Genomic DNA, 27,138 nt, shown 5'->3' with positions numbered 1-27,138 from the left:
ACTTCCGGAAGACAGCCCAGCTGATTGGTATAAAACTGAACACCTGGCCCTCCTAGTGCCCCAACCATTCCAGACATCTCTCCTTAATTGACTCTAGGAAAAGGGGCTCCATTAAACTTCCCTTTGAAACTCATTCCATGTTTTCTTCCATTGTGGGAAGGGAATGTGTCTACCAAAACTGTAACTTTGTCATATTGGGCTCTCCTAAGCAGTTAGTACAGTGTACTATAAACAGCACTCAAAAATATCATTGATTGGTTATCCTCCTGTTGGACAAGAAGAGGGTCTTTTATCCCGATAAAATCTCTCCTGCTTTCAGTTATGCCTATTTCCTCTTGATTAGTTGGTCATCAGAGGTCATGGAGAGCAAACTGGTCAGTATTCTCCCTAAAACCCCTTCTGAGACTTGAAGTCAGTTATTAGGCCTCACCTTAGTATTCTCTTCTTCGGGCTAAGTGTCCCCAATTCCTTTATCTACCTGCCTTAGAGCATCTTTTGTTGTTCTTCTCTGGATCCTCTATTGCCTCCACGTACTTGTTAAGTGTCAGCTTTTAGACTCGCTGTTCTAATGTGGGTCTTTCTGACCAGTGCAAAGTACAGTGGAAGAATCATCTGCCAACTCTTCCATATCATGTGCCTGTTGATGATCCACCCAACCCAGCACCATGTTCAGTTTTTAAAGTAACAGCACTACATTTGTCTTTATATTCAGCTGTTGGTCTCCTGGGCCTTAGACCTTGCCATTCACTTCCTAGTCAATAAATTATCTATTTATCTATGTCTGCCTCCCCATCTAGACTACTAGCTGGTTGTGGACAGGGAACTCCCAACTCTGTTGCATTATACTCTCTTAAGCACTTAATACCATGCTCCACATACGGTAAGCACTCAATAAATAACATTGATGATGGTATCTGAGATTGTTTTTCATCTCTCTAAGCTCCCTCCTGACCTCGATCAAGTCCCGTCTCCATTTCATTCTGAAGGAGCATTTTTCCAGTTTGCTTAAATCACATTAAATTTGATTTCTGGACTCTAAGGGGTCCCTCTCCAAATGTGTTAAGCATTCATTCAGATCATCCCTGAAGAGATTGAATAGACGGGATTCCAGGTCTGCACTTTGTGGGATGCCACTTAATAAATGCACCAGGTTGACAGTTCCCCACTGATAATTTCCCTTCAATGACGTTGTTATTCACAATAGAATGAAAAGCTTCACTCAAGTCTAGTTAGGTGTGATGTAGGTGGGCTGTCACTGCCATAAGAAGAGATGAAATCTGCTTGATATAATTTCAATCGCTGGTATTTACTGAGTGTCTACAGAGTGCAGTACACTGCACTAAATACTAAAACTAAATACCAAAACACACAGTCTCTGTCCTCAATGATCTTACAATCTAATGGGAGAGACAGACAAAGATAATTTACACAGAGTGGGAGCAGAAGGAAGGACAAGGGCAAATTGGCGAAGGTGTGAAAACGTCAGGAAGAAATGTCAGAATAATTGAATGTACATATACATATAAACATAAAATGCTGAGTGATTATTGGTTGCGTTGGGAATTAATCTCTGCGGAGGAGGAACTGGCAGGATTTGACAACTGAATTACTATAGAGCTAAATGTAGTGAAGAGTCAAGAATTGTAGAGAAGCAGCATGGCTCAGTGGAAAGAGTCCGGGCTTGGGAGTCCGAGGTCATGGGTTCTAATCCTGACTCTGCCACTTAGCTGTGTGACTTTAGACAAGTCACTTGACTTTGTGGTGCCTCAGTTCCCTCATCTGTAAAATGGGGATGAAGACTGTGAGCCCCACGTGGGACAACCTGATTACCTTGTATCTACCCCAGCGCTTAGAACAGTGTTTGGCATATAGTAAACGCTTAACAAATACCAACTTTGTACCAAGGTTGGTAGTGCTATCAACGAAGACAGAGACAAAAGTTAGGAGAAGGGGGTGGGTTTAGGAGGAAAGACGAGAAGTTCAGTTTGAAGTGGTGGTAGAACACCCAAGGGGCGATGTCCTGGAGGCAAAATAAAATGGGAGATCGAATAACAGAGGAAGGATGAGGCTAGATAGATTTGAGAGATTAAAGTTAGGAGCAGAAGCCATGTGAGTGGATGACCTCCCTAAGTGAGTGAGTATAGAATGTGGAAAGTAGGGCAGCTTGGCTCAGTGGAAAGAGCATGGGCTTTGGAGTCAGGGCTCATGAGTTCGAATCCCAGCTCTGCCACTTGTCGGCTGTGTGACTGTGGGCAAGTCACTTAACTTCTCTGTGCCTCAGTTCCCTCATCTGTAAAATGGAGATTAAGACTGTGAGCCCCACGTGGGACAACCTGATTCCCCTTTGTCTACCCCAGCGCTTAGAACAGTGCTCGGCACATAGTAAGCGCTTAACAAATACCAACATTATTATAGGGCAACCAGGACAGAGCCCTGCAGGAAACACACAGTTATTGGATGAGAGGGAGGGAGAGGATCCAGTGAATTTAACACAGGCAAGAAGAGAAACAAGTGAGCACTATATTAGCAAAATCAAGGTCAGGTAGCATTTCAAGGAGGAGTGGTCAACAGTGTCAAAGGTGACCAAGAGGTCGAGGAGGATTAGAACAGAGTGCAGGCTTTTGGACTTGGCTATCTGGTGATCATTGACGACCTTGAAGAATGCAGTTTCCGTGACATGACGCTGGCAAAAGTTTGATTATAGTGGGCCAAGAAGGGAGTCTATAGAGAGAAAGTGAAGGCATTTGGGTGAACTCTTTCTCTTCATAAAACCATGCTTCTTGCTTCCTTGTTTCTTGCTTCCTTTTGAGATGGTTGTAAATCAGTTGTCTGATCTTATGTACTGGCATCTTCCCAGCCAACGGTGGTAAGCTGGTAGGTCGGAAATTACTAGGGGTTGCCTATTTCCACACTTTAAAGATAAGCAGTGTTTGCAACCTTCCAATGATCAGGGGTTTCTCGGCCCTTCAGGAACATCTGCCAATTCTAGGAACCGAGAGTATTTATTGAGCACTTACTGTGTATAGAGCACTGTACTAAGCACTTGGAAGAGTACAATAAATATAGGAGTCACCATCCCTACCCACACGTTTCCTAAGATGCATAAATTCAGGCCCTGCTGACTCAAATACATTCACCCCTAGCCACACCACAACTTCCTTTCAGGGTCTGCGGCCACAGCTGCCCTGCCTCAGTCCCTATGGGTGCTTGTGGCAGAGTCATGTAGGTGCCAAACAAGTAATTTACTAGGAAAAAACCCCCCCGGCAACATATAAGCCAGTGGGGGGAAGGGGAGTATAGAAAGGGAGAGAAGAGGGGAAACAAGTTTGCTAATACCAAGTCCTATGTTAAATCTGAACTTTAATGCCAGGCATTCAAAATGGTCCCAGCTTGCTAATTGATCTAAAAAGAACCCTAAAACCAGCAATGAAACCTTTTGAAAACTTCAGCTAAAGGAAAAAAAAAAGAAAACTGCCAGTAAGAGCATTTAGAAATTCTTCAGCCAATGCTTCTAGCAGGCCAAATTATTTCACTTCTGGGTCACATTATTCATAAAAGCTTGCAAATTCCTGCCTACAGACCTTCAAAATAATGTGTAAAGCCATAGTCAGCAGCAGGTTCCAAGACCTGCCAAATGGAATTTTTGCAATAATAGAATTCATAGAAAGACAGATGGGGAGTAGGAAATGTTGCAGGGAAGAATCCGGAATGAGATGAGATCACAGCATCAGCTCGTCCTTTGTGGACTTGGACAGTGATCGTGGAGGCAGATTGGATTAGTGAAACGTCTTTCCCAGGAGTTCAGAGCAGTGCCCCTCTCGGCACGCTTCGGTGAGAGACGGCTGAAAAATGCATCAGATATACAGCTGCGGTGATGAGAATTTAGAAGTCTTCACCACCGTGATTTCATCCAAAGGTGAGTGGAATCTGTTTGTGCCGATCGAATCCTACCGAGGGCTCCTGCCCAGGGCGGAAACAGGGTCTTCCCCCCAGCATGATGTCGGGAAGATTCTCCTCTGGTTTGACTGGGATTTCCTTGCAACTCACTGATCTTTCGTTGCTGCCAGAGAGGAAGGGGTCAGATGCTCTGTATCTCTGCAAACATTTCATTGGGGAAAGAAAAAAAAATCAGAGGAAGGTTAGATGCTCCTTATTCTCTGTTACTCCTTCATCTAACTAGCCAAAGATGGTCATTAAGAGAGTCAGCAAATAATGAATTTAGGAAATAGAAATTAAAATGAACATCTCCAGAGAGAGAGATTTAATCTTTCATTTGCTCCCTTGAGTTAGTGAAGTTGTGAGAGGAGACGAGGTTGGCTCAAAGCGTCTCTTTGGAAACAAATCTCCTGGCAGAGTAGGCAGAAATTATTAATGTGGTGAGAAAAAGGATAAAACTTGTGTTGGGGGGGGAAGTCAATGTTAATTTTGGGGTGGTCCCCAAGCTTCAGAGAGGCCATCCCCAATAGAATCAGGGAAGACAGGAGCATCCAGATAGGTCGCTACCAATAGCTCACTAACTAGCTCCTGAATGAGCAGGAGAGTCTTTTTTATTTTTGCTGGGTGGAGGGTGTCAGCTGATTCATTTTCTCCTTGCAGATTGCAGAATGGGACTTTGGAAAAAAAAAAAAATCTCTTGTCTGGACAATGCCCCAGCTCCCAAAGGAATAGTCCATTTTCTTTTTCCATGCCTCCTCTGCTGCGGTCCTTGTATTTCCCGGCAAGTGGCTGTGGATTTCATTGTTATTTCAATGACATTGTGGCTTGAATGAAAGGAGCTGGGCATTTGCTGGTGTTGGGATTTCCCAAACCTGCAATTCCTTTCTCATTGCCAAGTGAGTCGAGTGGCGGGCCCCCACATAGGGTAGGAACCTGGGCAATATCCTAGCCACCAGGGGAGAGTAGGCAGGAAGAGGGAAGGGTAGCATGTGGGCGCCGAGCCAGTCCCTCCAAACCAGACAGTTGCACTTGCTAAACAGCGAGATAGTCGATGGTGAATGTGGGCAATGTCTCAGAGCTGGTTGACCGCTCCCACCTTATTAAAATGCTTCTTCTGCAAGCTTGCAGCATGAGGCGGGAGAATGTCTCCTCGAGGAAATTTGGTCTTTTCTAGAGGTATCTGATAATACCTCTTTGGAGGGGGTGAATATGTTTGACCACATATTATGTGGTCAAACATAAAAATAAAATAAAATAAAACAGTGGGGGGCTAAAGATCATTCTTGATCTATTTTGGGGAGGGTAAACCTAGCATTCTGCACAGAACCAAATGTTTGCAGGTATTCTTGGGTTTATCCCTGCAGGGTAAGGATGTTTTCTGTGCATTTTGTCAGATTCGAATTTGACAGGGGTCTAGATTAATCACACACAGACTACAATGCTCAGAGTCTCTCCTCTATTTTCTTTTCCAATCAGTGGTACTTATTGAGCACTTCAGGTGTACAGAGCCCTGTACTAAGCACCTGGTAAAATGCAGTAGAATTGTTAGATCACAGTTCCTGTCCCCATTTGGCTTATAGTCTCCTGTGCTAATTTGAGCTACTGGCAGCAGATATTTGGGAAGTACTCCACACCAGAAGCATCGGCATGCCAGGTGCTAGGCCACCCAGCGGCACACGCGGCCATATAATCTGGCACTCCATCCTGGCTGGAACGTGGGTGCTGATGCCCCGCTGCTACAGCATTCAGTGACTTTACCCTCCTCTTTGGTCCTGCACCTCCACTCCAGGTAACCCTCTCATCTTCCCTGGTCACACCAGCCCAGGGGGCCAAGGCAGCACAGGTGACTTGGAACGGGGAGCCAGAAGAAGCAGCACTAAGGGCAGGGTAGCTTCCACAACAAAACTGATACACCCGTGGCCTGTGACCAATAGAGCAGTGCAGAGCAAAATCACTGCAGAGGCCAGCTGTATTAGTTATGACATTGAGATATGTTTCAGAAGATCCAGTGTGGTTCCCCTCTGGACTTTAAGCTCATTGTGGGCAGGGTATGTATCCATTTATTGTTGTACTGTACTCTCCCAAGTGCTCAGTACAGTGCTTTGCACCCAGTAAATGTTCAGTAAATAAGATTGACTGACAGAGAACAGCAGTCTCTTCGTCAGGCCATACAGGTGGCCTCGGAGACAGGTTACATTGTGCTTGCATAGTAATTATGACTGTGTACCTGACTCTACGTCAACCTGTTCCTAACAGAAGTATGAACTGCCTTTTATCATGAGTTGTGCACTGTGTTCAATACTCCCAACTGTATCAAGTAGGCCCAACCAATGTAAGTTAGCTAGAGTCAGCAGCGACCCACAAGTTGACCTTCTGCTGCTCCAAAATATAACAGGAGTCAGCGTGCCGCTTTGAGGAGAGATGGGATTTTTTCCCCCCACTTAACCCAAGGATGTTGTGATTTCCATATTGACTACCAAAATGTGCAAACTTGCATTTCAATAGCTCAAACTAGACTGTAAGCTCCTTGTGGGTAGGTAATGTAACAACCCATTCTGTTTTATTGTACTCTCCCAAATGCTTAGTACAATGCTCCGCACACAGTAATCACTCGGAAACTATGGACTGAACTAACTCCATGTGTGTTTGATATAAACTAATCATTGTGGTCAGCCTTTACAATATGCACACAAGTTTCCATACAGATTTTTAGATCATCCTAGAGTGGAGTGGGCAAGTGAGTTGGTCAGCAGTAGGGAAGTGGGCTAGGACTCCCTCCATTCCCCAACGTTGATAAGTCCGTTGGATGACAGAGTTAAACACCTAGGCATGTGCCCAAAAAAGGCTGAGCAGTTGCACCGGCTCTTGTGGCTCATATCGTTCCCAAAATTCCAAATACCTGCATGGTTCTAGGGGATGTCTACAAGGAGGGGCTCTGCCTTGCTCTTCCTTCTCAGGGGTGGACAGCAGGTCCCCCTAAAATTGGGAATGGCTCCTTGGACCAAGGATGAGAACAGAAGACTATAAACAACGCTATTGGGATCAGGCCCCCAACATTCTACCATTCACAGGGGCAATGAAGCATGCTTACAGGAAAAGGGTACTGATTTGCCTTCCTGGAATCAGGGCCATTCTCTGAAACTCGGGACAGTTAGGAGATGGACTCAAGGTCTCTCTCAGCTGTAGGACTCCAGGGTTCTGCTTCTTTAGTGGTGGCATCGTGATCTGGAGGGCAGACCTGGCACTGCATCCAATGCCCTACTCTTCATTTGAATGATCATGGCCAAATCTCATCTCGGTTTGTCTCCAAAAACAAAATCAACCTACCCTGGACAATAGAAAACATGGCAGTGTTCGTAAATCCACTTGGTGCTTGCAGAAGGAAGGTCCTAGTTTGGGGATACCATTAGGGTGACCCTGAAGAGTTTCCACTCTGAATTTTACTGCAAAGATCAAGAGGAAAGCCGTGGTTTTACCAAGAAATCTCACCCATGACTCTTACTTCCTGAGGGGGGAGGGTAAGGTTGGGTTAACCCCGTGCAGATCAAATGCCGCTATTTAAAGTGACTCCCTTGGGAGAGGAAAAGGCCATGTTAAAATGAAAACTGGGAGCTAGAGCAAGGGGAGAGGAGGACTCCCGGGCTGGAGCCTGAAATCTCAGCGGCCCTGCAAAAATAAGCCAGGGCTCTGTCAGCCACCATCACATGTACAAGGCCCAGCTCCTCTGGCTGAAAGAGAAAGGGGACAAGAGACGCCATCTCCAGCTTCAGCAAGTTGGCCGGCTCCCGCTTAGAGAAATCGGCAGGTCCCAGGTCCCTCTGGCTCTCAGTAAACCATTGGTATTTATTGAGCGCGCACTGTGTGCAGAGCACTGTACTAAGTGCTTTGGAGAGTACAATACCTGTGATCTCTGCTCTCTCTTAGACTGAGTGATTCTTTCCTCCAAGCACCTGAATGGGGACAGGTTTCCTTGCCAACAACTTTACTGAGCTCAGGCCTAGACACCAAGATCAGTAAACAGTGGGTAGCAGTAACCACAGGCTGATAAGACGGATCAATGGAGGAGCTGTAACTCCATAACACATACCTAGAGAGGGCTGAGCAGTTGCACATGTTCTATTGGCCCAGGAAAAGCCCAAGGAAGTTCAAGGTTGCCAGACCCATGGATTTTTCTAGCCCAGGGCCCTCACACCTGGCATTGCTCTGCTGGGACCAGCTCTAACTCTGGGGCTTGAGCCATTGTTTCCTTCCCTCCAGACTTGCCTCAGAGACTGATTCATTCATTCATTCAATAGTATTTATTGAGCGCTTACTATGTGCAGAGCACTGTATTAAGCGCTTGAAATGTACAAGTCGGCAACAGATAGAGACACTCGCTGCCCTTTGACGGGCTTACAGTCTAATCGACTGATGCTCTTTCGCCTCTTTATCAGGCTGGTCGTATGCTCAGTTATGGCCTAACTCCCACCAAATTTTTGTTCTTTTGCCTCCTAAATTAAGGCCAAATGCCTAGCATAGTGCTCTGCTCACAAGAGTTGGTCAATCAGGGCTGTTGTTGAGGATGTGAGTTGTTGTCTGCCTTTTGCCTGTATTCCTCTAATGTGTTTTCTTTGACTCACTTTGCAGTTTCCAGTCCATCCAGAAGAAAAGTTAAAAGTTCACAACACATCTTGACCAAAAGCGTAAGAAAAGTTGTGCGTTTATTCTACTTGTACTACCTTATTCAAGAATCCTGGGTTCTGGGGAAGGGAAGGATTTTTATATTCTGAACAATTCTTTATTGTTGGGGTAGAGATCAAATTCTTTCAGGGCACTAGGAGACCAAATCTAGACAAATAAAGTTTCTTGTTTCTGGGGAGTGGTGTGAGGCATAACGTCTGAATAAAGAGAGAAAAGAGGTTGAATATGATGCAATGAGCCATTCTAGGGCATTTCAAAGCAAGGGGATGCTGGGTTTGAGAACTCTAAGAAGCACCTAAATTAGCCTCTGATGTTTTGTGGTGCAGAAAGGAAACACGGGAATCAAAAATTTCTAAGTTTGAACCCCAGCTATTTTCCTGCCTTTCTGTGTTGTCCTGAGCAGGCAACTAAATCCCACCCCACGTGAGTCATCTATTCAACAGGGAATGGATTTGGGGAGTAATTATAGGATTTTTAAAAATCTGGGTTAAAATTTCTAAAATTAGGGGCATATTTTATCTTTCCAGCATTGGCGAATGAAGCAAATGGCAAGAGGACACTTGCCATCACAGCCACCCATTGGCAAACACTGCCAGGTTAAAGCAATCCTTGCTTCAGCCGGGATATCAGACCCAATGTCTAGCCAAACTCTAACTACATCCAAGATTTGGCTTGAGGTTAGCGCTCCATATTAGAATGAGAAGAATGACTGACACTCACACAAGTCATCAGTACAAGATGGCTTCTGACACTAGTCACCCAAGGAAACACCAGGTCCTTAGAAACACGAAGAAGGAAAATCCCCATCAGAAATAGTTGGTGTGTTTTAAAGTGACCTAACCTTCCTGATATCACCTTCTAAAGTACATATCGATTTTCTGGTGATAATGAAGCTGACCATTCATACCTCTCTTCCACCAAAAAAATACTAAATCTGCAAGAATTTGGTTAAATTTGTAAAATTTAAGTTTTCTTTACATTTTCACTGTTAGTACATGCTCAAGACATTTTTTAAAATGATATTTTAGGGTTTGATCTTGATTTTTAAAATCTGAATTGGAGGATGAGAGATGGAGGAAACGGATAGAAATCAGATTAAACAAGGCAACACCCTAAAACATCAGACCCTATTAAGTGATACCTACCTGTTGGCCTGAGGTGGGGAGGGTAGTAAGATAAGGGCAAACAGTTAGGAACCTTCAAATCAACTCTCTAGGGAACTGCAGAAGAAGGTGTTAAGTATTTACTCAACCCAAGCCTTCACTATGACTACCTTTTCAAACAGTTTCCCCTCTTAAAATATTTCTGTTCAAAAATGTAAAATGTCTAATTGAATGTCATTTCCAGCTTTGGAAAAAGTAATTAGGAATAAAAAATCTTTAGGTCCCTTCTGATTGACAGAGTTTTCTGTGTGGGGCTGATTAGGCAGGGCCACTCCTAAACCAGTACAGACAGGTTTGTAAGTATTGAGGACTCAAGCCTTTCAAAAGAAAATTTAATGAAGATAATGTGGAATATGCATGTTTATAGAGACTTCTGATATTCACAATGGCCGGAAATGTTTTCTTTAGACTCACCTAAATCCCTCATCCTGCAGTTTAAATTCATTTCTTCTTCTCTCCTAGCAGAGAAAAGACAGAAACTGCTCTTCCAATTTTTTGGTCTGTTAGAGTTGGTCCATTCTTCTCCCCTGTCAGACTGTCCTATTCCCTATGTATCCTACAGGTCTCTTCATGCCTTCTGAGCCCAATAAACTCTCCCCCTGCCTAGAACTCTCACTCCAGGTCTACAGTGCCTCTCTGTCCATAATCTCCCAGGCTAGCCTCTCTCAGAGTGTCCAGGCTCTGCTTCATTCAATCATTTATTGAGTGCTTACTTTGTGGGGAGCACTGTACTAAGCGCTTTGGAGAGTACAATTCAATACAGTAAACAGACACACTTACCACCCACAAGGAGCTTACAGTCTAGATAGAAAGCCTCTTCTCCCGTGGTTCCCCTTCCAGGCCCAGATGCACCCTTTGCTGCCCAGTCTGCCTGTTACTTCTCCCTGCCCATGACCTATGGAAGCTGAGAGGATTAAACTTGTGGGTGTATGTGTTTCTTCCCTGGTCCAGGCTTTACAACCCTCCCAGCACAGTCGCTGCTGACAAAGCCCAGTTTGATGCTGAGGAACATTTAGTATTTGACCACCTCCCTCTCCTTCCCTCTATCCTTCTTCCATTCTTTTTTGCTTCCTACCCCCTCTCCACCCCTGGCCATGCAACATTATCTTTCCACTGAGGGTCCCCTCAGCTCAGGGTGGTTGCTCAACTCTCAAATTTAGAGCCTGAGGGGCCGCAGCAGGAACAGGCTGTGCCCGGCGAGATAGAGAATAAACCTCTCTTTCAGGAGCAATTCGCCACACAATCAGCTCTTTCAGCTGCCCATTTCCTGGTGTGGGTTTAACGTACTCCTTGTGGGCACCATGTAATGGCCATAGCATATTGTGTGGGTTTGAGAAACCAGGTGAAGGGGCTATTTGCCTTTTCTTGTTTTTTAATTTTTTTTCCAACACAAGAAGGAAGGTTTCTTTCCTTAATTCCATCGACTACTGCTAGAATCTCCCAGGTGGCCAGCTGGGGTGATCTGAACAGAAACTGAGGTGTGTAGGGGTGTCAGCAACAGACAACATGGAGAGCAGCCAGCCATCCCCACAACTACTGAGACCACAGACATGTCACGGAAGAGCTGAATAGCTCATATTTATGTGATAGTGGCCAAGTTTTTCTCTAACCTCTGGGAGACAGAGAGGGGGAGCGCAGAGGGAAGTGGCAAATCATCTAGTGGAGAGTTCAAGGAGTTGGGATGGAGAAAGCCTGAGTTTCAACATAGGACCCTGGGTAAGCCACAAGGCTCTGGGTCTCAGTTTCCCTATCTGTTACAGAAGGCTTTTGAGCATACTACTGAGTAAAACCTCTTGGACATGAATCACCTTAGATCTCGTCTCTTGGTCCCTCTTCAGTTTTGATGTCCTCTGGCTTTCAGTGGCTTTCCCTGGCTTACTCTCTGTTCCATCTCAAAAAGCAACTTTGCATTAATCCCACTGGCAGATCTTAGTTGGGTGTCACCCTCAGAGCCTTGAGTTAGTACGTGTAAAATCTGGGCCATGCAGACCTGACCTACATTAGTCAAGACTTGTTATATTGATTCATTGAGCAGTGACACATTTATGGTGAAATCAAGCGAATGAAATAATGAGGCAGGGTCACATTCTGCTCTCCAACTCCATGGGAAAGACAAAAATCTGGCCTTCAAAAAGGCCTGAGCGGGTATCAGATGCTATGGTCACGGACGTGGGGTGTGGCATGGGCAAGGATGCATGAAGTACTGTTGTGATGATGCCAATCCATAATAATCCAGGCAGAAGATTAGGCTTACCTGGTACTGGAGACTCCCAGAGAAAAACAGGACTGGGCATGCTCAGGACAGGGCAAACACTTTCTCTGTGGACCATGTCTCAGTGGGACAAACTGTGCCACACTTATTCCTTCCAAGTCATCCTTCTAGCCGTACTTCACCCCTGACTCTCCTGTTTCCATCCCCTCCCTCACTCTGCTCCTCTGGTGAAGAACTCCCTCCCCATATCAGACAGACCAAAGTTCTTCCCCCATTACATCTCCTCCAACAAGCCTTCCCTGATTACGTTCATGGACTAATGGAAAGAGCACAGGTCTGGGAGTCACAGCACCTGGATTCTAATCCTGGTTCAGCCGCTTACCTGCTGTGTGACTTTAGGCAAGTTACTGAACTTCTCTGTGCCTTAATTCCCTCATCTTCAAAATGGGGATTCAAAACCTGTTCTCCCTTCTACTTAGACTTGATCATCTTGTATGTACCCCAGTGCTTACAACAGTGCTTGGCACATAATAGTAACAAAAACCACAGTTCTTACTATTATCATTATTCAGGGTAGTAGAAAATTAGCCATATCATCCCGTTAGCCAATTCTAGCACCTTTCAAACTTATTTATGCCCTCCTCAGCACTCATGTACATACATGTATTCAATCACTTATTTTGACTACTCAAGTTGTAAAGATTTTTATGCTTTGTCTATCCTGTTGGACTGTAAGCTCCTTCGAGGAGTGAATATGTCACTTCCTTATTCTATACTCCTAAGAGCCTACTAAAGTAGAGTGCACCAGTGAGTGTTCAATATATACTACTACCAGTCTTCCAAAAGGCCCCTAATTTAGCTGGGGTCTCAGGAGAGACCCTATCCTTGCTCCTTCACTGCCAAAGCTCCCAACAACTCTCCCTTTAATTCACTGCAGGACGGAACAATCATTGTTGACCAAAACTGAGGGACCTGTCAAATGTAAGCATCAATGAAGTTCCAGTGTAACATCTGAAAACTCTAGTTAATTACTCTCGGGGGGGGGGGGGGGGAGGGATTCAAAGCCGATGGCTACAGTCTTGGTTTCTCTGTTGTTCTTTCCTACCACAAGGAATATATACACTATAGAGATCACTCTAGATTGTAAACTCCTCCCTCTAGACTGTAGATACTCCCTCTACAGTATAAGCTCCTTGTGGGCAGTACGGAATGTGTCTCTCAACTCGGTTGTATTGAACTCTCCCAAGTCTAAACTGTAGCTCCTCCCTCTAGACGTAAGCTTCCTTGTGGGCAGTAGGAAACGTGTCTCCCAATTTTGTTGTACTGTATTCTCCCAAGCGCTTAGTAGAGTACTCTAGACACAGTAAGTGCTCCATAAATACCTTGGATTGATAGATCACTGAGTGAAACCTCACAGAAGCCAAAGAAGAAGGAGATTCCAAAATTTGGGTCCCAAGTTTGCATTTCTTCCATGTATTTTACAGTTTGAGGAGAAGTTATTTCATTGAGCCCATATTTATGGGAAAGGTGTATATAGAAGCAGTGACGGTCTTACCTATGAGGACTTTGAGGTAATGATCGTTTATCACCATCGAGCCCCCAGACGTAGCAGGGACATTGTCATTAAAACAAGCATTAGGACCCCGGGTGAGTCTGTACTTCTTTCCCCTCCATTTTGAAGATTTCAGTTGTGGTCAAACCACATCAGGATCAAAGTAAGCAACTAGGGCCCTGAAGCCTGACATATTCCCTATTAATCATCATCCTCATCGCCATGGACATCATGCATGAAAACCAACCGGAATGAGGTAGATTGTACATAGAACCCCAAGGGTTTCGGTTGGTTCGCGGAATGGCCTCTGGGGAATCAGAATGAATCCACATTAACACATTCCAAGCCAGAGCTTTGGTGGTTCTACCCTGGAAGATCAAAGCACAGCAAGACAAACTTCAACTCTTTCTGACTTGTTTTCAGATGAGCATGTGTCCTTAAGGGTAAGGCTTTTCCTGGAGAGTCAGTCAGTAAATCATAGCCCACCCCCACTGCAATATTATTCACCTGATGGGGTATTGTGAGATCAAATATGCAAAGCCCTTAGTCATTTTAGGGTTTACATCTGGACAGAGATTACCAAGGTCTTGGACATGAGGCCTTAGGACTGGTGAGAAGGGCCTGAGAAACTGCCTGTGGTCACCACTGAAGGGGCCTGATACTGGTTTTTTTTATTACTTTATTTTCTATATTTCTGCTGAAGCAGTGTTCCTAGTGGACAGTACACAGGTCTGGCACTGCCTGCTGTGTGACTTCCAGCGATTACCTAACCTCTCTGTGCTTCAGCTCCCTCATCTGCAAAATGGGGATAAAACAGCTAGAGGAAGCAGGTAGTTTATCCCCATTTTACAGATGGGGACTCAGATCTAATCTTCTAGTATTTACCCCAGCACTTAACACCCAGTAAGTGTTTAATAAATGCCATAATTACTATGAATTATGATTAATCCCCTAGTCATTTCCTAACCCCTCAGTAGTCAATTCAGTCCCTTTAGTAAGTAAATCCATTGTGGGTAGGGAATGTGTCTGTTATATTGTTATATTGTACTCTCCCAAGCACTCAGTACAGTGCTTTGCACTCAGTAAGTGCTCAATAATTATGATTGACTCCCTGACTAGTCTTCAGAATTGGGGAAGACCTCAGGCCTTCTTACCATCAATAAAAGGCCAAGATCTGATCAATGTCCAAGCCCAAACAATCGATGAGTGCACACCTAGAATGAGATAGTTCTGTTTCTTTTCCACAGGTAGTGGCCATGCCTGATTATCACGGCCCTGGGACCATGGAGCTGCTGCCCTACCCTGACGATCATGTCCATGCCTTGAGGAGAGACGAGGATGGACGGCGGTTTGGTCGCCTGCAGAATGGGTCTCAAGGCTTCCTCTCTGCCAAATGTCCTTCCAGGCATGGTATGTCCCTGGCTTCCCAACTTCTGGAGGCAAGCCAAGGCAATAACCCTCCCACCCTCCAGGGGCCCCCAAATGGTGGGAATTCCTTGGTGAGCAAAGGTCCATACACATCCATTTTAATCTATCTCCCAGGATGGAGCTGTTTTAGGGTTGGTTTCCCCTTCCGATTCCCCAGAGGATACCCAAACATCCCTTTTCCAAGATTCTTCCTGACTTGTTTCTGAAGGGGCCTGTGTCCTTAGGGTTAAGCCTTTTCCTGGAGAGTCATTCAGGAAGTCATAGCCCACCCCTACTGCAGTACTATTCACCTGATATAGTGAGATCAAATGTGCAGAGCCCTTTGAGGTCCAAGAACTGTGCTATTCCCACTGACGGGATGATGATCATCATCTTCGTCCTCAAGACTAGAAATTTTTGTCCATAGCCCTTTAGCCAATTGGGATTCCTGCAATATTTTTTCATGCCCAGGCTCTTTTATCAGGGGATCCCAAGATATGAGAACTGTCTCCTGATGTGCATATAGGAAACCTTTGATTGGTTAGTTTCACCCTGAGAAGACGGTATCTGGGTGTTTACTAGATTACCTTCCATAGATACATCTCATTTGGAACAGCAGATGGTCCCAGTTTCCCATGACCCTTTGATCCGATAGACACGAGCCCTGTGTGACAATCCCTGCCAGCGCCTGCTACCAGACTTCCTCTGGCCCCATCTCCAGAAGAGACCATCTGGAAAAGGGTCTAGGAGAACCCCTGCTAATACCCACTCCCAGCTCACTAATTGCTGCACACTGGCAAACAGCCATTTAGGGGAGAAATGGCTGACACAATTGACTAGAGGGAGGCAGAACTGTAGCAATACTGAATGTCTTCTCTGTTCCATTCCGCAGTGGGAATTTCTGAATCAAAATCCTCAACTCTCTGTGGGAATCAGGTGCGAGCAAAGTTTTTGGTAAGTGAAATACGCTTCATTAGCTGCCTGGTCGGCTGGACTTCAACGTGCATGCTGTGACGGCTGAATCAGTGGCTGAGGTGGGGCCAAGGCTTGGCTCCCCCTCCCAGATCTTTTGTTAGAACAGACCTAATCTAACAAATCACCCAGCTCAGTGAACTTCAACGAGGCTGTTGCAGGTAAATGTGCAGATAATTGTTTCAATTCCTCACCTCTTTTTGTGGGTACAGACAAGGCCAGGGTCCCTGGGCAATTATCCCAGCAGCCTTAACTACTGGGGGAACTAAACAAAGTCACAATTTCCATTTCTGATAATCTCCTTGCTTTTTGAACAGTGAGGTTTTTGCCTTACTGTACATTCTTACTGGCAAGAAATGAGCAAAGTGAACCAGGAGCCCAGTTCTGAAGAACAGAGACCGAACAGAATGAGACATGGCCTAGTTGTAGAGTCACACGCGGGAAGCCAGAGACCAGAGGCCACATCCTGTCTCTCTAAAATGAGGCCTGCAGGGACGGAGAAAGCTAAGTTAGCAGGTCATCCTGCCAAGTGTTTGACCCCTGCTTATTTTCCAGCCGTGTTAAAAGGAATTAGGTGAAACAGGGTGGGGAGAGAATGTATTAAGGTTTGCAAACTCTCTATGAGGGTGGAGGACTGAGCATATATTCATATTAGGACAGGGTTTTCTTCTCTGCTTTCTAACAGTGACCCCTTTGGCATCCCAGTATTTCCTCTCCTTCCTCCCCAACTTGAATGCAGAAATTGCCCCTCCCTCAGTCCCCTTCCCCAACTGTGGAAGTGAAGACTGTAGGTCAAAGGGAAGCTCCCAAGGTCTTTTAAGAGTCCTAGGACTTCTCCTAGGAAAACATCCTCTCAGAAAACAATGCAATCCATAAATAGCCACATGAATGATCCCGGACCCAGCCACGCAGCATCTAAATTAAATCGGGCCAAGGGCATCAAAGAATTTAATAAAAACTGAAACTTCAACTCACAACTCTGGCATAAGATGAATCCTGCCATTGGATGAATCTTTAACCAGACTCCGGAAGGTGAGTTGGGCTCAGGGAGATTTTCAGGCTGGTAGTTGGTGCTGAGTGAGCATCCAAGTCACCGCTGTCCAGACCATCACTCCAAAGGTTGCTTTGACCCTGGAAGAGATAACATTTATGGGGTTGGTTCCTCTTTTCTATTGTTCTCTGTTGGTTAAGACATTTATTCCAGCGTTCTTATGAAGGAAGCCACTTGATGGGGGGAAATGTCTAGGGATTTTCTAACGCTCTCCTCCCTTCCTTGCTATGGATCCAGGTCTCCCAGGCACCTCCTTCTGGCACTCGGATAATCTTAAACCACCCGGCCACCCCAGCATCAGCAACAGAGTAAGTTCTTTTCCTTCTACCTACACCATCATGGGGCAGCTCCTTGGCCAGATCCAGGCTGGAAGTGGGCCCGGAAGGGATAATTGAAAGTGTCTTTAGCTGAGGTCACCGAGTCCCTGAAAACCATGCTAACTGCAAAGGACCTCTCAGTGGGGGGAAACCCACTTCAGCTGTCTCTAGCCACCTTTAATTCCCTTGGGCCAGCCTCCTAGGGCTTGGCACCCAATTATCCTAGATTTGTTACAGCTTTGGGCTCCCTTTGGTGGGACCTAAGGTTATTGAGTTTCTCTTGGGTGCACTAGAAACAACTGGGAGTCCATTTTCAGCTCCTCAGGAGAACACTAATGTCAGACAAATCTATTTTTGAATTAGGCCAAAGGTCCTGCCAGTGGAAAAAAAGGAATATCCATTTTGGAAATTTTGGGAAGTTGTTTCTTCATCCTCCTCTGGTTTATGTAACCCCCTGGCCCACAGTGGCCAGGAGCAAGCCCATATTTAATCTCCTCTTTATTCTTCTCTACTCCCACCAATCCAGCCCTTCACCCTGGCTCCTAGTTACTTGAGGCAGGTTCTGGAAAAATGGATGGGAGTCTCTTCCTGGTATTAGATTATAATATGAATTGGGCAGTGGCCTTTGAGATGGGAAACTTTACTATTGTGGTCAGTTGCTTGAGAGATTACCTGGCTTTCACTACATTTTCCCTAGAGCAGCCAGTGACTTGCATGTATTCATTCAACCATTCAATCGTATTTATTGAGTGCTTACTGTGTGCAGAGCACTGTACTAAGCGCTTGAAATGTACAATTGGGCAATGGATAGAGGCAATCCCTGCCCAACAATGGGTTCACCGTCTGGGCACTCACTGTAAAGCAAGGATATTGTATGGGGCATTTTTCAAGTAGCCTATCAGAACCTATGTCAATCAATCAGTAGTATTTGTTGAGATCTAGTGTGTGCTGAACACTGCACTTAGCACTAGGGAAGATACAAGAGAATCAGGTCAGACAAAGTCTTTATCCCGCCTGGTGCTCACAATAATTTTTTTTAACTTTGCCATTAATAATTTAAGACACCATGTAGAGACTACAGCTTCCTCTTTTTTTCCCCTTTAGACCTAGAAGGGCTTCCCAGAAGGTTCCTGAAGATGACTCAACTCTTCTCCCAGGAGCAGAGGCCTCCTTACCCCTGACGGGCAGCACCTCCTGTGGCACTCCCGGCCTTCTGCGAAAAATGTGGATGAAGCACAAGAAGAAGTCAGAGTACCTGGGGGCCACAAACAATGCATTTGAGGCAGACTGACAGTGACCCTGTTGTGACCCAGGGACTTTGGGCAATGGTAGTTGCTTTAGGATTTGCCTTGAGACCCACCCAGTGGTGATTCCAGGACTGAATACTATCCCTCTTGAACAGAACATCTGCCTCCACTGGAGAAACAAGAAATTAACCCTCCAGAAGGCAAGGTTAACCTGAACTTCACAAGACTAAAAGGGCCCTCGGGAAAACATTCATGATATCCTCTCCCTGTCTCCAAACCAGGCTAAACCTAAACCAACCAGGGGACCCAGTTTCAACATTCCTGGTTCCACTGTTTGCATAAAGGTTTGGGAATAGAAAGCCTAGGCGGCTCATCATGGTCTCTCAATGGGTCACCATATTCACCATTGAATTCATTTCTCCGAATAAATTCAGAATATGTAATAAGAAAAGATCTGAAAAGATAGCCCCTCAATCCTTAATCTGTCAGCTGGGGTGGCTAAAAAAGCTCTGTTATTCTCATTCACTGAGCCCGAAGGACTACGTCAAATCCTCAAATGTTTTCAGGGGTGTTCTCTGGTGCCAAAATCTTTTGGAATTCAGTATTGACCATTAATTCAGGACCAGCATGATTTGGAGAAAGGAACCCTAGGGGAGGTCTGCTAGAATGTAGGCTCTTTGAGGACAGGAACCATGTCTATTGACTCCATGGTACTCTCCCAAAGACTTTGTACAGTGTTCTGCCGACATTACACATTCAATAAATACTTCATGAGAAATAGCATGGTCTAGTGGATACAGCAGATACAGCACAGGCCTGGGAGTCAGTAGGTCATGAGTTCTAATCACAGATCCACCACTTGTCTGCTGTGTGACCCTGGGCAAGTCATTTAACTTCTCTGTGCCTCAGTTCCCTCATCTGTAAAATGGGGATTATGACAGGAACTGTGTCCAGCCCGATTATCTTGTATCTACCCCAGTGCTTAAAACACTTAACAAATACCATAATTATTATTATCATTATTACCATTTAATTGAGGAAGGTATTAGGAGATAGGCCCACCACACTTGCAAGGGGATTTTGGCCACATCATCTCAGCTTCCATTTCCCCACCTTACAACACTAGCTCTCTTCCTCCCAGGGATGCTGGGAGGATAAATAAGGTGGAACAACCCCAGGTCTCCAGATGACTATATGAATTCCAGAAATTTCCTTCAGTGCTCCAGATTTGAATGAAAGAAAACTTGAAGAAACTTGAAGAAGGATTTACCCAGATTTTGTTCCAAAGGACAGATGGGCAGGTAGAGACTTGCTCTGTTTTCTGCCCACTGGTGGTGGTATGGACTCCAAGCCCTTGAAAAATGCTGAGCTAACAAGGTTAAAGATCAACATCTTCACTACACCTTTGTCGATCCAAACAAGATTAGGAACCACAAATTCCAGCACCAGGCACAGGCAGATTAAGAGGGAGAATGAAAATCATTCCTGAGGCCCATAAAGGGAACCCCAATCATCCGCAAAACAATTAAATTTTCAACAGTCTCTGGAGGAGACACTGATGCCAAATCTTGGCAAAAATATGCTAAAATTGCCAGAGGGTACCCCAAAATGGAGACAATTAACAGATGCTCATTGTTGAGCTTGGTCCATTTGGGTTTATCTACATACAACCACTTTCTCAGGCTTTGTGGTCCTGGCAAGAGACTGCCGCTGTTTGACTTGTCTCTCCCTTTCCCCCTCCCTGTGACCTGAAGTTCATTCATTCATTCATTCATTCAATTGTATTATTTCCAGGCATCATAATGTCCTGACAAGTTTTTGACCCCTCCTGCCCCCAACCATTTTACAAGTCTGAGAGCAGAACTGGGGAACCGCTATGAAATTTAGCCCTTTAGTTTTCTGCAGATAGAAGGCTCTTTTTTTGATTATTTTTTTTTTAAATCTCAGATTTTTCAAATGAACCTGTGATCCTAGTCAGAAACAGGTCTTGTGAGATGGTCATTTGTCCAGTTTCATACTAGATGGTCAGGTTTTCAGATGGTCTGTCCCCTATCCTGGTACTGATGCAGTATTTTATGTTTGGCACTTCCATTCTGAGCTGTGGGAATCTCATTATCAAAAACAGTGGATTTCCTGAGTGTTTCCTTGGTGTGAGGGCACGGCTAGGAACTAAAGGCAGACCTGGTCCTTGCCTTTGAAGAATTCTGGCCTGGAGGTTTCTACCAGCCCAGTGAACAGCATCAGATTGTTCATAGATTCAGTCCTTGGACCCCACTGGCAGCAGGGAGGATCGGGGCCACATCACCGACCCCGAGACAATCCTTATCCTGCCCTGCTACTGGAACAAGGCTGCTCACTCCCCACACTTGCTCTCTTGCCCCTGCAATTTCCTACTGGACTGATGGTACCTGCTTGGGGTACCCCAGACCAAAAATGGTAAAAGGAATTGGCCCTCTGGGCCTTGTACCTTGCTGACTTCTGTTCTTATCCATGAGTTTAAGTCCTGTATGACATGATCCCTGCAGCTGCTGCAACATAATCCTGAGGCCTAGCCTCCAGGTATTGTTTATGCCCAAAGACCTATTTTTCAGGAGTGGGAAGGGATAAACAATAGCTTTAAGCAACATGGGATTAGAGGGGAGGAAGTGTGGTTCAAAGTGTACTTAACTAACAATCAGCGTGGCATCAAGTGAGTATGTATTTGTCCTTTAATGTATTTAGCTTCTAGCATGGATGAACAGAGCCTGGAAATGTGCCCCCAAGTGACATGTCTTTCATTTTTATTTCAATGTTGGTTCTGGAGTGAGCTCATTCAGCAAGTCCCCGTTTCACCAATATGAATGAAACAACTATGTAGAGTGCAGGACCTAAATAAAAGCAACAGGTCTCAGTTGGGAGTGTGTGTGTGCCTTTGGATTGGCACTGCGCAAAGCCCAAATTAGAATGGGAATAAGGGAGCCCAAAATGTTCTTTCCATCTGAAGGAAGAAATTGGTTTAGATATCAAGAGCTGTGCCCAGTTTGAAACACAAGAATCTCTTTTTCCTAAGGCTCAAATCCCATAGCCAGTTCTCTCCCCAGTGAGTTGTACAACTAAACACTCTCAGACTCTAAGGGAAGTGTAGGGGCAGGGCAGGCTGGCTATTGGCCTGTTTGACTGTCTATCCAGACTGAGGTTTCAGAACCCAATCTCTCCCTCCTCCACTCTCTCCCCACCCCAACCCTCAGCCCAGTTTGAAACTACTTCTCATGAGCCCCTCACCCAGAGTAAAGCCAGGTCCTCGGGGCAGTGACTCTATTCAGAATGACCAAAACTGGCACTTTCTCCCCATGATTCACTCATACTGGAGGCTTCAGAATTTCCAGGATGTTGAGGGTAATAAAATGGCCTTTGCTAGGACCGCGCCGTCAAATACCTCCTTTTGCAAAGCAAACTCTGAGCAGCCAACCTCCCTCCCCTGCCCAGTCTATGAAAGTACAGTGGGCAGGAGATGCAGCCTGACAAATGGGTTACAGCCTGGAAAAGGACTAGGAAAGAAAAACATTTAGGAAGGATTTAGGCTATTCTTGCTTAAGTGATGACCAAAATTGTTTTTTCTTCCTTTTTTTATGGTATTTGTTAAGCACTTACTTTACATCAAGCACTGTACTAGACACTGAGGTGGATAAAAGCTAATCGGGATGGACCCCATTCATGTCCCACATATGGCTCACAGTCTCAATCCACATTTAACAGAGGAGATAACTGAGGCACAGAAAAGTTAAGTGACTTGCCCAAGGTCACACAGCAGACAAGTGGCTGAAGCAGGATTAGAACTCAGGTCCTTCTGACTCCCAAACCCATGCTCTATCTACTAGACTGGGCTTCTTTCTTACAAGCCTGTCTGGGGACTCTGCACTGAATCCATAATTGTTTAAAAAATAAACTGAGGGAGAATTCATTGTAAGGACTGACCACTGCTCCTAGAAATCTCTTTATTTTTTTGGCACCTCATTTTTTGACCTGGAACAAAATCAGCCAATCTATTATCACTTGTAAGGAGACTGCTGCCTGTTAATACATGAAAATAAAGTGACTGGCAACAAAAAAAAGCTCGGATTTACTCTTTGGTCACAGATGAAGCCTGCTTGGGGGGTAAAATCAGTATAATACTTAGTAGTCGTGATCCCTCCCCTCAAGAGACTTACAATCTAGAAAGGAAGTAGATAAAATAAATTACAGGAGGAAGAAGACTATTACATATGCAATATTACCATTACATTTTGTTTTAAGACTTAAAACTACTTTAATGCTTCAGAGAAACAGAGTCTATTCTACCTAGGCTTCCCCAGCTCTGGTCAAAGAGATGTCTGTTTTAAAGTAAAAACTGCCCTATTCCCACCTTCACTGGCAAAAAGGTGACCAATGGGTGGCTGTAGGTGTCCACTTCACTCAAGCCTTGATTCCTGACAACAGTGAAGAGGCCGGATTGATGGTGCAACTGGAAATCCAAGAGTGCTTTGAGGACAGGGAGAGTTTCCACCACTTCTGCCTCACTGGCCTGTTTAGCCAAAGGGAAGTGGACAGAGAGGGACCACAGCAAGCAGGAAGTTGAAGAGGGAAAATTAATCCAGGTCAAGTTGCCAGAATTCAGGAGCTGGAGTCTGGGATCAAATTGCAACTGATTTTGGTTCCCTCGACCTTTTGGGGCTGTGAATTAAATAGCCACAACAGCCCAAAAAAAGTTCCAGATTTTATTGGCTGCAGACCACAGGATGGCATGCCCCTGGATTTCTCTTTCTCCCACTCACCCCCACCTCCTTTTCCCTGGACTGGGTATATCTCATCTCCTAACTCCAGGGGCCAGAGAGGGCGGAAGCTGACCACTCATCTGGTTTCAGTGGTGAATTCAAATGATGCTCCTTCCCTCTCAGTCATCCAGTCACCGGGGTTTGGCCTACTGCCATAGCTCCCTGCTAGCAGAATTAGCTGTCAGATAAAGACTCACATAACTTGGCATACGAGCTTGCACTGCCCTACACTGCCTCCGGCTTGGTGCTCTGCCTCGGCTTCCTCCTGCCAGCACTTTCCCAGACATTCTCCCCACTTCCCCCACCCCAGCTCCACCCATCCCCATTCTCCATCAGCAGCACCCCCTGGAGACCTCTCTCCCCACTCCTCTCCTTCTGCTTACATACATGTCCAGTACGTAACAGAGAGAGAGAGACAGCTCCGTTGGCACCCAAATCTCCCCTCATAGTCAGGACCCTTGTGAATGAGCCCAGCCTGGAGTAAGCTTGCTGTTTGGGGTGTAACTAAGTGGAGATCTGACATTTCACAAACAAACACTCCTCCAAGACATTCCTGAGTCTCCCACGGGCCAAAAAAAGCAAGGTGGTAACTCAGGGAACACTGACCTCATCCTGAAAGCAGTTGTCCTAGTAACACATACACACACTCACCCACCCCACTGGAAACAACAAAGGGTACCAATTTCATCCCCCAAACCTAGTGGGAGTGAGACCTATTTCCAAATATTCCTGTCAGGATCTTCATTCCTACTGTTTGTGAATTTACAGGTTAAAGGACATTTGTTGCCTTTTCCCCTGTCTGCAGAAGAGATTTCCTGGCCCCAAGGGTTTTGACCCACGAGCTATAACACAAACAGAAAGGCCAAAACTCAAACCAAACAAAGGCTGTTTAGTCATCACAACTTGCAAGGCACTTTCTGGCCTCTTCCCAAGAGCCTGGTCCCCCGGCTGCAGCTGGAAGCCGGGAGCTGATTGTTTCAACTGGGCCCTTTCAATAACCCATCTGCTTTTTTTTCCTCTTTCAGGACAATAAAATAAAGAGAAATTAGAATGAAGGGGTAAGGGGGTGGAGGGAAAGACTTGGGAGAGAGGGCCGGGAGGAGAGCACCATAGCTCTTGTTCATTGCAGTCTTCTCCTGATGGTACCATATCCACCCTAGCACTTAGCACATTGTTCACCACAAATAAGCGCTTAAGAGATACCACAGTTACTATTATGCTTAAACCTCTTGGAAAAGTATTTATTTGAAGGCAGTAAGATGTAGTGGAAAGAGAAAGGGCCTGAGGAGTCAGGAGTCCTAGTCCCAGCTCTAATTGGCCTGGTGTGTGAACTTGGAAAATTTGTTCTAGTGGAAGGAGTACTGGGAATTGGATGATCTGGGTTCTAGACCCAACCCTACTACTCGCTTGTTGTGAGACCTTGGGCAAATCACTTAATTTCTCTGTACCTCAGTTTCTCCATCTGCAAAATGGGGATAAAATACCCTTCTTTAGACTATGAGCACCATGTAAGGTAGGGACAGTATCCAACTTGATTATCTTGTTGTCTACCCCTGCGTTCCGCACTTAGGAGGGGTGAACAAATAGGATTATCATTAGTAACTTAGGCAAACCACCTAACCTCTCTGTGTCTGTTTCTTCATTTGTAAAATGAGTTTAAGATAACTGCTGTCCCTTCTGCTTTATGTGGGAAACATGTCAGATAGGGGCAATGTCCACCCAACCCTCAGCACATAGCAACTGCTTAATAAATTAGAGAAGCAGCATGGCATAGTGGAGAGAGTACAGGCCTGGGAAGCAGGGGGACCTGGGATTTAAATCCAGCTCCACCACTTGTCTGCTGTGTGACCTTGAGCAAGTCACTTCACTTCTCTGTACCTCATTTCCTCATCTGTAAATGGGGATTAAGAATGTGAGCCCCACATGGGGCACGGACTGTTTCCAAGCTGATTAGCTTATATCTACTCCAGCACTTAGACGAGTTTGCACCTAGTAAGCACTCAATAAATACTATTGAATGAATGAATATATCTATGATTCTATTCATCTTGATGATACTGACTCCAGACTACTAGTTTTGTTCTGTTTTGTTTTGCTGTCTGTCTCCCCCGTTTAGATTGTGAGCCCATTATTGGGCAGGGATTGTCTCTATCTGTTGCCAAATTGTACATCCTAAGCGCTTAGTACAGTGCCCTGCACATAGTAAGCGCTCAATAAATACTAGTGAATGACTGAATGAATATATCTATGATTCTATTTATCTTGATAATATTTATGCCCGACTACTTGTTTTGTTTTGCTGTCTCCCCCATTTAGACTGTGGGCCCTTTATTAGGCAGGGATTGTCTCTGTTCCCGAAATGTACCTCCCAAGCGCTTAGTCCAGCGCCCTGCACACAGTAAGCACTCAATAAATACTATTGAATGAATTCTATTTGTCTTGATAATGTCTGCGCTAGACTGCTTGTTTTGTTTCATTCTGTTTTGCTTTGCTATCTCCCCCTTTAGACCATGAGCCCATTGTGGGCAGGGATGGCAGGGATGGTTACTATCTGTTGTCAAATTGTGCACTCCAAGCGCTTATACAGTGTCTGCACATAGTAAACATTCAATAAATACTAATGAATGAATGAATGAATTCCCTTTTACCGATGAGGTAACTGAGCCCAAGAAGTTAAGTGACTTACCCAAGGTTACACAGCAGAGAAGTGGCAGAGCCAGGATTAGAACCCATGATCTCTGACTCCCAAACCCATGCTCTTTCCACGAAGCCACGCTGCAAAATGGGGATTGAGACAGTGAGCCCCACGTGGGACAGGTACTGTGTCCAACCTAATCTGTGTGTATTTACAGTGCTTGGCACATAGTTAAATGCTTAACAAATACTGTGAACCCATTGTTGGTCAGGGATTGTCTCTATCTGTTGTCAAATTGTACATTCCAAGCGCTTAGTACAGTGCCCTGCACACAGTAAGCACTCAATAAATACAATTGAATGAATGAAATACCGTAATTATTATTATTTCACTGGGGAAACTGAGATGGGGTGGGGTCTCAGGGCTGGGGCAGCTCTACATCGAAACAGGCCTTCTCGCTCCTCTCTCTCTCCAGCAAACTGAAGGCCTGTGGGAGCCCTCCCCGCTTGGCAGCAAGATTCAGTCAAAAGGACTCTTTTCCCGGTGGAAAGAGCCCCCACCTGCCCCAGCTATTAATAACCAGAGTTCAAGAGAGTTACCCTAAGGGGTTTACAGGTGGGGGCACAGAAGAGGCTGCTTGTTAAAATACAGGATCCACCAACACTCCCTCCTCATTCATTCATTCAGTCATATTTATTGAGCAGGTACTATGTGCAGAGCATTGTACTAAACTCTTGGAATGTACAGTTCGGCAACAGATAGAGACAATCCCTGCCCAACAATGGGCTCACAGTCTAAACGGGGGAGACAGACAACAAAACAAAATGTCTGGCATCAATATCACAAGATAAATAGAATATAGATATATATCCTGCTCCTCCTTCTGCTTAGTAGAATGAGGTGGAGAGAACCAAACTTGACTAGGGCTAGGCTTGAGATGAATTCAGATGGCTCCCCAGCTCCCTATTTTAGGTGGAGAACGTAAGAATAATTACGGTATTTGTTAAGCACTTACTATGTGCCAAGTACTGTTCTGAGCGCTGAGGTAGGTACAAGGTAATCAGGTTGGACACAGTCCCTGTCCCACATGGGGCTCACCCTTTTAATCCCTATTTTACAGATGAAGGAACTGGGACTCAGTGAAGTGACTTACCCAAGGTTACCCAGCCAGCAGAC

The 27,138-nt window shown here is 45.2% G+C and overlaps 1 protein-coding gene across 1 annotated transcript; it reads left to right on the top strand.

Annotated features, from left to right (window-relative positions):
• Nucleotides 1-2,353: 2,353 nt before the first annotated feature.
• On the top strand, nt 2,354-18,998 carry VXN (vexin). Its single transcript, XM_001511759.5, has 6 exons — nt 2,354-3,916; nt 8,563-8,618; nt 14,791-14,953; nt 15,843-15,904; nt 17,211-17,281; nt 18,395-18,998. The coding sequence occupies exons 1-6, from the start codon at nt 3,850-3,852 to the stop codon at nt 18,579-18,581; spliced, it is 606 nt and encodes a 201-aa protein (XP_001511809.2). The 5' UTR covers nt 2,354-3,849; the 3' UTR covers nt 18,582-18,998.
• Nucleotides 18,999-27,138: the final 8,140 nt, after the last annotated feature.

This window comes from Ornithorhynchus anatinus, chromosome 7 (genome assembly GCF_004115215.2).
Source record: "Ornithorhynchus anatinus isolate Pmale09 chromosome 7, mOrnAna1.pri.v4, whole genome shotgun sequence".
Lineage (NCBI taxonomy): Eukaryota > Metazoa > Chordata > Mammalia > Monotremata > Ornithorhynchidae > Ornithorhynchus > Ornithorhynchus anatinus.
Note: the sequence above shows the minus strand (reverse complement) of the source record. Positions and strands in the feature narration are given on the sequence as shown.

Bases quoted from the DNA above. Each gene is read 5' to 3' on its own strand.
- VXN (XM_001511759.5), top strand. From the start codon at position 3,850: ATGCATCAGATATACAGCTGCGGTGATGAGAATTTAGAAGTCTTCACC. The intron at 8,619-14,790 runs GTAAGAAAAGTT...TCTTTTCCACAG, and splicing joins AACACATCTTGACCAAAAGC to GTAGTGGCCATGCCTGATTA. The intron at 17,282-18,394 runs GTAAGTTCTTTT...TTTCCCCTTTAG, and splicing joins ACCCCAGCATCAGCAACAGA to ACCTAGAAGGGCTTCCCAGA.